General features: G+C 32.3%; 1 protein-coding gene across 1 annotated transcript; it reads right to left on the minus strand.

Moving 5' to 3' along the window:
* Positions 1-2983: 2983 nt before the first annotated feature.
* Positions 2984-4815, minus strand: LOC133677245 (protein CANDIDATE G-PROTEIN COUPLED RECEPTOR 7-like). Its single transcript, XM_062099159.1, has one exon. It carries the CDS (start codon positions 4658-4660, stop codon positions 3335-3337), a length of 1326 nt encoding a protein of 441 aa, XP_061955143.1. The 5' UTR covers positions 4661-4815; the 3' UTR covers positions 2984-3334.
* Positions 4816-13008: the final 8193 nt, after the last annotated feature.

A 13008-nucleotide genomic window follows, 5' to 3' on the forward strand; every position in this document is an offset into this window, starting at 1 on the left:
CTTACTTGAGCTTTTTTTTTTGTCTTATTTTTAATTTTTTTTATCAATTTCATATTTTAACATTTGATTGGTTGGAAATTAAAATTCATAATTCATTTTAATTTGTTTTTTATAAGGTTATTGCAGTTTCATAACATGAGTCATGAGTTTAATTAGTTAACTAAAATCGATGAATTATTTTGTCGTCTTAATATCTTAAAATGATTTTTTAAAATTTTTTAATATTTTAATATTTAAAAAAGTCATCGTCCAAGATTTTGAATTTATAATTAAATTCTTTGTTTAGAAATCATATTAACAATGTTTGGATTGTTTTTGTTTGATAATAAATTCATCTACGGCATAGCGTGGGCCAAATTCCAAATTGGATTGGCAGCCAATGTAATCGGGTTGGGCCCTGCTGGGGAAGGCCTGTTTGGGGGTATTCCAGTAAGGTAAATGGTGCCAGGCAGACACAGTCAGGGGCTAAACTGGAATACTGTACTCTTGAATTACAAGGAATTTCAGCGTAGAAAGAAATTAATTCGGGCTGCAATTAAAATACAAAAGTTGGAGACAATGTCTTGAACCATTGCATGAATGCGTCATCGCCTTTTTAAAAAATAAAAAACAATTATGGATAAAATTTTAAGAAAAAAAAAAAAGGGATTTTCAGGTGTGCGAGCTTAGCTTTACAAGTCTACATTTATAGTGTTTTTTTTATGGACACTGCATATTTGTCTTCCGAATCTAGGTGTCTACTTTATTTTAGCCTTATATATATATATATTCTTCAAATTTGATCAAAATCCATTAAAATAAATTTATTAAAAATATATTTGAGAAATTATTTTATTAAATATCATTTAATTTTTACTTTATTTTCCAATAAAATTATAATATTCTTTTTATAATAGCAGCAATAGCTCTTTTTATATAACCTTTCATGATGGGTTTTTTCCCTTAAATTATATTTGGTGGCTTCCCTACACATCTATGTTTTTATTATTGTTTAGTTAAATAAAAAATAAATTTTAAATATAAAATTGTTAAATTTAATTGGGTCTATGACCTGAATTATGAGTTTGACTAGTTAATTAAATAAATTCAAAATATTATTGTCTCAATATTTAAAAAATAAAAAGTTAAAACATCATAGTCTTGAAAAAATAATTATAGTCAAATCACCTGTCAAGTTGATCAAGTTACATTAAATCAATTTCTACTAAGTTTAATTTAAAATCCAAACAAGATAAAGAGACCGGACTGGAAGATTTTCTAAAAACAATTATAGTTGAACCGCTTAAAATATTATTTTTTAATTAAAAGTTTATTTTATGATCATTATAAAATATTATATAAAAACAATATTCTAGTAAAAAATGGCAACAGATAATGGAGCTTATTAATAAGATAAATGAATTTTAATTTGAGAAATACATTTTCTATTCATATTTTAAATCATCCAGTTTTTTTATATTTGCTCTTATTGTTTTTTATTTTTATTAAGTAAAGAACATAGAACAAAGAAGTTACATTTTTTTATAGAAAAGAATTATTAACAAAAAAAGGAATCATAATAACAAATTATTTTATTTCAATAAAATTTAAATTCTTACTGTTTTTACAAAAAAAATCCATACAATTAAAAAAAAAAAACTTAAGGGCTTCTTGTCACATGAGATAAGATATGTTAATCTATATCTATCCGTTCCGTTTTGAGTAAATACAGCTATGAAAATTACAGTTATGGTTGCTTTCCATTAATCTACAACATGAGCAGAAAGATCTCAGATAATCCCTTGGGAACTTTAAGAGTGCAGAAATTGTCTTCAACATGAACAGCTTGTATGCAAATCTATTGGGCATTAGACAAAAGACAAGCTAAGCCATGCACAATGCATTTCACTGTCTACCTCTGTATAGCACTCTTTTTTTTTTTTGAGCCTGCTTGACAACCAGGCATGAAAGCCACATCCCATAGCAAGTCAAGAGTTGATGCATGTTTGTCGGGCACCAGAGCCATTATGCATCACTCACAATGACTGCTTTCAAACCACCTTGCTAGGGAATTGACACTGGGAAAGCTTAAAATTCAAGGCATCCTAACAATCAAGAACTAAGGAGACGCAAGCGCGGAAAAGTTAAGCATACAAGCCTAATTGCCCCAGGCAGCCAATAACAGCTGGGAAAGCAAATTCGTAATGAAATTGCTTTTCAAGTATAAAAACTGAAACTAGGAGAGTTGTTATGAAGCATTCTTTTTTCTTTCTTTTTTTGCTTCTTCAGCGCCATAAGTAACTACAGAGGCAGGAACAGGACTTCTCCTAAAGTAAAGACTTCTAATAATGTACTTTGGCTTGGCTCTATACATCAATAAACAACTCTTCAAAACACCAGATAAATAACTCTTTGGAATCCATTAAAGATAATGCTATGATTTGCTTCTTTCAGATAGACAAGGAACAGATTACCAGATGCGACCCATAAAGCTTCTGGTTCCTAGGATGCGTGTGTGCGAACACAGATACATGTAAATAATAATCTTATTTCAAGAAAACTCATATCATACACATTTCTTTTGTAAGCAGGGAAACCCTGATTCAATCAAACCTAAGTGCTTCAGGGTTTTATAGAACATTGGTGATAGTTTCCGGTTTCAAAGACATGCCAACTTCTTTTCCATTTTTTGAAGGATAATGTTATATGAACCTGATTCACCTATCAGTAAATTTTCATTCAGAACTAGTAACAACAAAATCCACAATGCTAACAATATCCACTCCAACTTGGGGGGGGGGGGGGGGGGGGGGGGAGCAGTGGCTATCCATTATCTCCATAATAAAATTCAAACCATTGGAAAATATATGCCAGAAATGAGCAACTACTATGGGAAAACAAAAAACTGTAAAAAATAAACATGTGGTTTCAGTGCAATCATCCTTATGATGTGAAAAGCAAACATCAAAGTGTACAGTTTAGGGGCCACAAAAGCTCAGTAATATGAAATACTAAACAGGAATGGTATCAATTAACAGATCATTTAGAACAAAGCCATTAGCTAGTTCCATAATAACAGAATGCATGACATTTCATTTTGACACAACATATAAAGTGCACAGGTAATTATCAACTTACAACAAGGAAGATCCATTAACCAAAAATACAGCCACTACTCAGTAAAATCAAAGTTTCTATAGCAGGAAAACGAGATTGAAAAAAAACCTAAAGGTAATAAACGAGTAGCAGCTGCAGTGTCAGACCTGTCCCAACAATCTTTTTCAGCACATCCAGTAAACCACCAGCAAAACATTGCATTTGCGGCAGTGAAATCACCCACCACTTCCTATCCATTTCAAAGCTCAAATTCTTCATCCCTCAAAGCCAACTCTGCAGCTTCCTCCTCCTCCTCGTCAAGAACAAAGTACTCATTCTTCTCCACGGGCCTGAACATATAAAATATCACCACATAAAACAACAAACTAGCAGTCTCCTCAGCAGCATTGCTCACCCACTGATACTTGTAAGCTGCAATCGTCTTCAATGCAAACACCACAATCCTTGTGAAATACAAGTATCCAATAACCACAATATAAAACTGTCTAAATAACTGCAATTTCGCCAGATTCCTAGCAGCCTTCCCATCCGTCTTCGAATTCTCTCTCAACGACCTAATCGACCACACGATTGGGAAGATAATAGCGCAACAACAAATAATATCAACCAATAAAAACACCTGATTCCAAGTTACCCAATCCTTAATAAAGGGACCAGTTTCACCAATCACAACGGAAGCTATATTAGCCAAGACCTGAAGTGGAATCACAACCATCAGCACCTTCTTCTCCTTCTCTTGCAAAAACGGCTTCAAAAATGACCAACCAGTCCCAATCAAAACTATAACAGTGAACAACAAAACCACACGAATAAACTGGAAAATGTAAAACAACACATCCCAACCGTGTGGAGTCCCGGTAACCTTCACATAATGCTTATCCTCAGCGGCACAAATCAAATTAAGAGCCTTCATAAGTAACAACCCACCCATTAATAAATGGATCCGGTGAACAGATCTTTTATTGTTATAACAAACATAAATCCATAACCCTAAAAATGCAGCATAAGCAAGGAAATAAAGAAAGAATAACGAAGGCAATTGCGTTAACCCTGCAGAAAGATAATCCTTAGACCCGTCGCGGTCTAAATTATACACCTGAGTCATTACGGACATGGACACGCGCGTTTCCGGCGCGCAATTGGCGAAGAAGAGTGAGTACTCATTTGGAGCAGTGACTGGATAAGATTGGTTAAAAGACGAGAGCGGAGGCGGTGAGAGATCACGGAAAGTGAAGAGAGATAGAATGTAGTGAGAATCGAGAACGCAGAAGTTAGGGTTTTCTTGGATCTCGAGGATGACTTGAAGGAGAGATTCTTCGGAAAGGAGAAAAAAACCGAGCCGTGAAGAGACGGGATTTGGAGCGTTGACAGAAGAGGCAACGGAGACGGAGTGTACGGAGATTTTCACGTGTCCAGTTGGCGTGAAGCCGAATTTTTCGAAGAGGATCATGGCGCGTGCGTCGTTGGTGATTGATAGAGTTTTGATCTCGGCGGTGGAGAGGGAGAGGAGGGAGAGGAGGACCAGGAGGACGAGAGGGAGGAGGAGATGCGGTGGTTTATTCATTTTGAGAGGAGGCTGTTGGTTTGGTGGTGGTGGTGGTGGTGGTAGTGGAGGAGGAGGAGGAGGAGGAGGAAAGGCTTGAGAGTTTTCTTGGGGATGTGGATTCGATGCTAAATGGTGGCAGGTGGTTGAGACAGATCTTGCCGGTTAAGAGGATTCGTGTATTCGACGTCGTTTATAAAGTGTTGACCTACTTGATGAAAATCGTTTTGATAGTCAGGCCCAATTGTCAACAGTACTTCCTGGAAAGGCCCATTCCAGGGAAATTATAAATTGTTTTTAGTTTTCAATTAGATTGTTGGCGCACGGGCAATTATGAAAAAAAAGTATATAAGCATATGTATTTTCTAATAAAAAAATAATTATGAATTTAAATATAGTGGATATTAGATATTTTTTGAAAATATTAATACAATAATATATTAAATAATTGTTTTTCAAATACGGGAACAGTAATATATTGGATATACCCAAGTTAAATGGTCAAATATGTGTCTTAAATCATAAAATTATAATAATATTATAGAAAAAAATTTAAATAAATTATGAAAATCAATTTATAATCAACCCAATATTAAAGGTTAAAATTAAAAAATAAATATTAAATAAAAAATAGGATAAAAAAATGAGTCAACTCAAATTAACCCGTCAAACTCGCAACAAGGATCATTATATTAGAATAACTCTATAGAAAAGAAAAAAAAGATCATGAAGTTTAATTTTCTACTAATTTAATGTTGAAAGATCAAATAAAAAAAACAATTAAAATAAAGGAAAAACTTAAAAAAAAAAACGTAATCTCCTCTTTGATTTTTCTCCCCTCCCTTTACTCTGTAAACCTAAAGTTACAGGCTTTATATAAAGTTATTGAAGGATATTCTGATTCAAGCTCTGAACAAGAGCTCATTCTTTTCTCTATTGTATCCTTATCGGAGTGACAGGGAGGTATCGCCTTAACTCTTTTTCCGGACCTACTCATCGAAAGATTCCCAAGCTCTTTGATAGAAGAAGCTTCAAATGTACAGTTAAGACAAAAGGCTGTTTGCAAGAATAGGCTCTGGACTTTATCAAAGGGAATGATTGGACAAAGAGAAGTCTGCGACCTCTGGTTTGACAACACAATGAGATCTGTAATCATGCTTGTAGAATGCTAATGTTAGAAAAGTGGTGGTCATGGGCTTGGCTCCTGTGGGTTGTGCTCCCCCACTACTTTTGGCTATACAATAGCAGAAAGAAATGGAGATTATGAGAAAAACCATAGGGATTTTTTTGGGATTGTGAACAAATTTTGTTTGCAACTGGAATAATTTTGGTTTGAACTAATTTAGAAGGAAAAAAACCAAACCAAGATTAATCGGTTTGCTCTGATTTTTGGTTCGGTTTGGTTCAAAAACTTCAAATAAAAAATATTCAAGTATTTTCAATTTATTTTTAACTAAGAAAATCATAAATATAAATTAAAAAGTTTGTCCATGCATTTAATTAAATGAACTAAAAACTATTTGGTGCTAATAAATGAAAAACAAATATGAACACATCAATTGACTCGCCTCGTTACGGGGAAAATAATGTTTTTTCTAACGCAAAAAAATAAATATGTAGGTGTTTAACATATTTTTTTGACTTTGAATAAAAAAACATAACTATGAATTGAAAAGTCAATACTTATATATAATAAAATAAAACGATGACCATATACGTTAATAAAAATATGTAGGATCTCCTGTTAATTTTTAACATAGTAGAAAAAAAATGACAATATTGCGAGTGCATTCACTATATCATGATTCTCTTAATCAAGAAATCTAAAGATGTTATTTATACAAAACAAAACAAAAAAAAATGTTATTTAAAAAAAGGCCAAATAAACAATATCAAAATCAGAGAAAATGAATATTAATTTAAATATAAATTAAAAATTATTTTTAAAAATACATATTATAAAAGGTATCAATTAAGAAAATGAAATTAAAAAAGAAAAGGAGGTCATGGACTACTAGGCTCAGAAAGCCAGGCTGGCACACTTGATTTATTTTGAAAAGGGATAAATGACATGTCGTCTACCCCATTAATAAAGGGAAAAAAACAAGGGGCTAGACACATGAGCTTGCAAGTGTAGAGTGTCATTCATCCCATTAACAAAGGGAAAAAAAAGATTCACATGTGTGGGCCTACTATTTCATTTATCAAGAATAAGAAATAATATTTTTTAAAAAACAAATTAATGAGAAAATTACAGAAGAATGAAGATAAAAACAAAAAGAATGACAATAAATAGACTAAGTGTAAAGCAATAAATATATCAAGTCTACATAAAAAAAGCCAAAATGTTTTTTTTTTGGAAAAATTAAAAATTAATATGTATGTTGTAGTATTTAATAATACATGTGTGTTTTATATTTAAAGTTAAACTTACCTTTTCAACGTGAATAGTGAAAAAAACAAACACACAATTAAATATTTATTTAATAAAAAATGATTGAAAGAGTTAATAATGAGTGTTTGAGTGCACAAATCTACATGATAGTTCAAACTTTCTTTTTTGATTGTGCGCACATTAACAAATTTTAAATGATGAGTTTTATTATTTTAAATTTAATTCTAAATTTATGTAAAACAAAGAATAAAATTAATTAATGAATTATAAATACAGAATCAAACTTTTAAAATATATCAAAGAATTTGGTTAGCAAGTTGGAAATTAACATAAGCTAAGAAAGGAAAGATTATTAACAATTAAATATTCAATATTAGTACTTTATTAACAAATTTATTGTACACTCGTGTATTGTTTAGCCTCTCACAAATCACCGTAGATTTAAATAGTGCGTTTTATTTAATTTTAGTACTCAAACTTTTTTTCTCTTCGATTGGATCCTTTTGTGGCTAAGTTTGTTGCCAATTGCTACCAATTTATTGATAAAGGGAAAGATCAAAAGTAAAGGAACCAAAGTGAAAAAAGACAAAGAAACTAGGTGGTTTTTTTTTTTTCAAAATTAGAGCGAAATGTTAACTTTCACCCTCCCGCTTTCTAATTGATAGATTTTCAATCCCTATAGTTTTCTAAAATTTAATTTTGGTCCAATATTTTATTTTTCTTATTTTTTAGTCTCTAGATTGAGAGAGGAGAGAGAGAGTCGTTGGATTACAATGGTAGAGAGAGAAAATATAAACCCTTGCGGAAAAGGTCGAAGATAATAAGACTTTGACAACGAATGGAAACTCAGGATAAAATAAAATGGATAAATAATGAGAATAATAATAATTTTATGTATGTTGATGGGGATAATATCCACAAATGAATTTAAAGATGTTTTTGAAGTTAAAATGAGGACTAAGAAATTTAGTTAAAAATTCATAAAGTTGGCGAAATTGATAACGAGTTTTGTTAGATGGAAGAATTAGGAAAAGTTAAAATTAATGGGTTTTGTTGGATGGAAAAATAAATCCAAGAATTATAATAGAAATGAGGAATAAAAAGTAAGAAAGAAATGCATGAAAAAGTGTTGGTGTAAACAATAGAAATGAGGAATAAAAAGTTAAGAAAGAACTGAAAGAAAATTGATGTAAACCCCAATTAAAAATTAGTAGTGAGATTGTGAAACAATAATAAGTCCATGAATAAAATAACACACACACACACACACGCACACACACATGCACATAGGGATAAAAAAAAATGATCTTAGGGATTCAGTAAAATAATTGATATGATTTATAAAAGAGCTGAATAAGAAAATTCATATTTATAATGAAAAAATAACAAACTAACTAGTCTTACAACATCAAGTATAACTCTTAATCCGGCCGTTAGATCGGGCTAAAATTTTATGTGAAGTCTCTTGACTTGATGTCCTACCTAGGGTTGAATTTGTAGGTCAATCGGAGTTTAGAATAAAGATTTGTGATTTAGGCAACAACCATATAATTTATGCGAAAATACAAGGGACATTAAATAAAGGGCAAAACTATAATTAAACTTAAAATGTGTCTTTGATGGAATAAAAAAGGTTGATAATTAAACTTAAAAAAAAGAACTGCAGGGAAGCCTTTTGGGGATAATAGGAACAGTGGCGGTGCGTTGGAAAATACTGAAAGATGGTAGATCTGGCTCAGCATCTTCTCCTCCTCCCTTCCCTGCCAACGGTGACAACCACTGTTACCTACAACAAAAGAAAACGCATAAGCAGTCGATTTTATTTTATTTTTTAAATCTGTCCAGTTCCTCCGCCTTCTCCCTTCTCTGTTTGTTTTCCTTTTATCAATGGCAGATCTGGTGGTTGGGAGGGCTTCTTCTCCTCCTCCTCTGCTTCAGGTGGCTGGCGGTGAGGAGGAACGACTGAGAAGGGGGCGTCGCTGCTAGACAGTAGCGGCTGGCCTTGCTGCTGCTTGTCCATGACCGTTACTGTTGAGGAGACCAAAAGGGAAGAAGACGCTACTAGTGGGTTTCGGGGTTTAGTGGAGGCTCTATTAAGAGGGAGATGAGGGACGATGAAGATAGAGATCAGCCGGCTTTGGTTGGGAGGCAGACCAGAAATAGGCAGTTGTGGAGAGGCAGGTTGTCTCTGGTTTCCAAAGGGTGAGTGACTGTTGTGGTTGTGGTGGGGAGCTAAAAGGAGATGGGGATGGCTGAGAAGGGGGACCGTGGGTTTGTGGTCGGCTCGAAGAGAGGAGAGGGACAATGGTGGAACGGCTATTTGAGAGGGAAATGGGAGACAAGAGCAGCTGAGTCTCTTTGAGAGAGATGAGGGAAGAGATGGGGCTCTATGGAAGAAGAAGAGAGGATGATCGGCTGCTTTTTGTTGGCTGTGAGAGGGGAAATGGATGCTGGTGTCCGGCGGCTCTCTGGCTTTTGGCCAAAAAAAAGGGGATTGGCTAAAAGCTTGGGAAATATATATATATATATATATATATATATATATATCAAAAGGGAGGGGGTGCTAGATTGTTGGCTTGTTTTTGGCCCAGGTCGGGGGCATCCACTATAGTCTTTAAAAAAAAAAAGAATAGGGTTAGGTTTTTTTGTGGTTGCTCTAAATTTATCTCTTTAAAAATTGTCCTATGTCAATTTCTTCTCCCTTTTTGCATATGGTTGGAGGTTCGCTTATATAGAAAATCTCTTCATGTGCTATTTAACGAAATATTACAATCATTATTGCAGAGATTGTCTTCTATAACTAACACCAACAAATCCTATATATATGATATTTTATATTGCAGTGATTATTTTCCATAACCAGCACGAATCAAATCATATATCTATGGTATTTTATATCTCAGTAATTATATATGATTCAGTAATTATCTCTTTGACATATTGCTTCCTTAGCCTTGATGTTCTATGTTATCACCATATGTAAACCCTTATTTTTATTATTTTTTATAAATTTTTTAAAAAACTTTATCAAAACATGGGTAAAAAATTGGATAGCAACAATTGTAATTAACTTGATTTTTAATATTGTAATATTCCATATGCTTATAGATTAATATTTCATATGCTTATAGATTATTTATACAGTGACTAGTTATGATCTTCTAGCTCATCCGTTGAAGTAATATAGTATCCACCATTACCAAATAGATTTAGCTCATCTCATTAATACACTTTGTTTTGGTCCAAACTTTAAACAAGCACTCTTACTTTAATTTAGTGTTGATCACAAATGTTGTTGGAGCAGGTGATGTTCATTTACAGTCCTTTTTCTTAACATTAGAAAAATTACAATTGACTTCCATAAACTTGTGATTTGTGTCAAACATTGCCTACCTTTCCTTTTTCTTTCTTATTTCCTTTCTTCTTCTTTTTTCTTTTGGTATCCTAGTCCTTTTCATATTTAGGCTGATGCATTTGGAAGAGTTATCAATGTTTATTCTCTTTGGGTTAAATAAACAGATGCAGGTCACAGCCGGAAGATATCACACATAGGACATCAATTGTAACAAGCTAATTCTTTGATCCAATTCCATCTTACTGGTCACATAACTCCTTAAAAAACTTGCAGATGTTCTTCTTTATTTATAGTTTTTTCTAGCTTATCATCTCTCTCTCTCTCTCTTGAAAGTACATAGGCTTTGTATTTGCTTATTTTTGTACACTGAAATGCAAGAATATATGGGAATCAATATCTATACACGCAGATATGAAAGGATATATGTACAAGAAATAATTGCAATCTCAAAATCTTAGTTTAATGCACGGTATATAGTTGTTATCCTATGTTAGCTAGCAAAATATTCTATAATCTATTAATAATTTGCTCACAAAGACTTCTATTCTTTTTTGGTATGCAACTACAAGCTGAGAAACTCATATCAAAATTGCGATGAAAAATCCAACAAAAACTCCAAGATTCACAACCAGGTATTACATAAAGCATTGGAAAAATTGAACACTGATGATGGAAACAAAAGCTCATTTTTAATTCTTGATCTCTATAATGCTATAGTTTTTTGCTATTGACCAATTCAGACAGTATTCACGTAATTTTTGTTCATGTTTTCTCAACCACATAATTTTTTTTTATATACATGTCAAGTTAATGTTTGATTAACCTTTCTTCTTTTTACTTGTCACAGCAAATACCGAGTACAAGAACCCATTGCAGTATTAGGAATATTAACTTGATTAATCTCAAGGATGAGGAGAAAAAAGAAAAGATTAACAGAAAATAATGTGTTTACTAGATTTTCAGCACTAGGAAGATTTCTCTTTTTGCAAGATTAACAGCAAGTTCGAGATTATTTAACTGCCAAACCATTAAAAAATGATATAAGATTGATGGTCCTCTTTCGTATAATAAAACATGACAGAAAAGGAGAGAATCCAGCAAGCAAACTTGGCCGCTAACAAAAGGCACAATTGTTGCTTCATTTACAGTGGCAAGCAAAACTTGTCCTCTTTTATTGAGTGCATTAAAGCCACCTACTTAAAAAAAAATGAAGTAAAGAAAAAAAATGTGTATTTTGAGAGAGAGTATGGAAGTTGTGGAACTAGCTACGCTATTAGCCTGCTAAGGTTGAGAATTTGAGATTTGAGAAAAAGCAAAGGGGAAAGGGAAGACTAGGGACTAGGGAGTATGAAGACTCAGAGTTAGGGAGTCAATAAATTTTTTTAACTTTTGTCAAACTTGTAAAATTGATCTGATTTTACCGATTTGACCGAGTTTGCTGGTTTTTGAGTTTTTAACCTGATTTTACACGTTATATACATGTTAACTCATAGTCAATTCGCGACTTTGACAATAATGGATTAATGAGGATTATGTGGTAACGTTAAAATGAGGTTAAGATTCAGAAAAGTTAAATCAAGTGTTCATGATATGTGTATAATCAACATGAATATATATGTTATTAGGATAATTTAATGATGAGTTGAATATATTGTCTGAGGGACAACTTGTAAGAATAATGGTAGTCTATGAGAATTCAGAATTCTATCTTTTGCTTTGCAGATATCCTAAGGAAAGAAGAATTATTTAGTGACCTGGACAAAGAAGACTGCTGGAATTTTAGTAGGAACTAGAAACATAAATCATAATTGTATGATATATATAATGTATATGAATGTGTTAAATAATGAATTAAATTTAACCATGAGATCAAAATGATATCATGGATTACTGATATTAAATGTAAGAAAAAAATCACTCTCTTTTCCTAAATTAAAAGCTCAAGGTATCTTTATAACGTTTAGATTTTACGTGGTGTTACAAAAAATCTTGGTTGACACTGATTCTGACCACCAAAATTATCAATATTAGTGTTAATATATTCAATTCAATGAGAAGAGTTCCATTGGGTGTTCTTTTACCTTCAAATTACATGAGAAAGTAGATTTAACCTTAAGAAGTTTTTGGGTTCCAAATTAATTTTTTTTGTTTTTTGGATTGGATTTTGGGTTATTTAAAGTCATAAACAAGTTTGTTTAGGTCTACAGGTTGTTTTTGAGTATTTTAGGCTAAAAAAATAATTTTAAATAGATTTTTTTTGTTATAAAATACCATTTTCCTAATTTTTTGGTGACCCTACGATCGTCGAACTCTAAAGCTGCAGACAATAAGTCATTTGTAACATTAAAAAATTAAGACATTTAGAAAGTGGAGGACTTTTTTTTAATTTAAAAAAAAGCATACGATGTGTCGTTTGCCCTCTACTACTAGGAAAATATAAAAGAGGCCTAGCGTGCACGTGGGCCAGCCTAAGCACCTAGCTTATTTGTTCTTATTTTTTTGTTATTTAATGCATTTTTTGTTATTAAAAATTATTTTTGTTCTTTTTTATTTAAAGGCCTCTTTTTGTTATTTAATTTTTAAAAAAAACAGACTTGCTTTTGTTATTTCAGTCTCACA

The sequence above is a fragment of the Populus nigra genome, chromosome 17, assembly GCF_951802175.1.
Source record: "Populus nigra chromosome 17, ddPopNigr1.1, whole genome shotgun sequence".
Lineage (NCBI taxonomy): Eukaryota > Viridiplantae > Streptophyta > Magnoliopsida > Malpighiales > Salicaceae > Populus > Populus nigra.

Bases quoted from the DNA above. Each gene is read 5' to 3' on its own strand.
- LOC133677245 (XM_062099159.1), bottom strand. From the start codon at position 4,660: ATGAATAAACCACCGCATCTCCTCCTCCCTCTCGTCCTCCTGGTCCTC.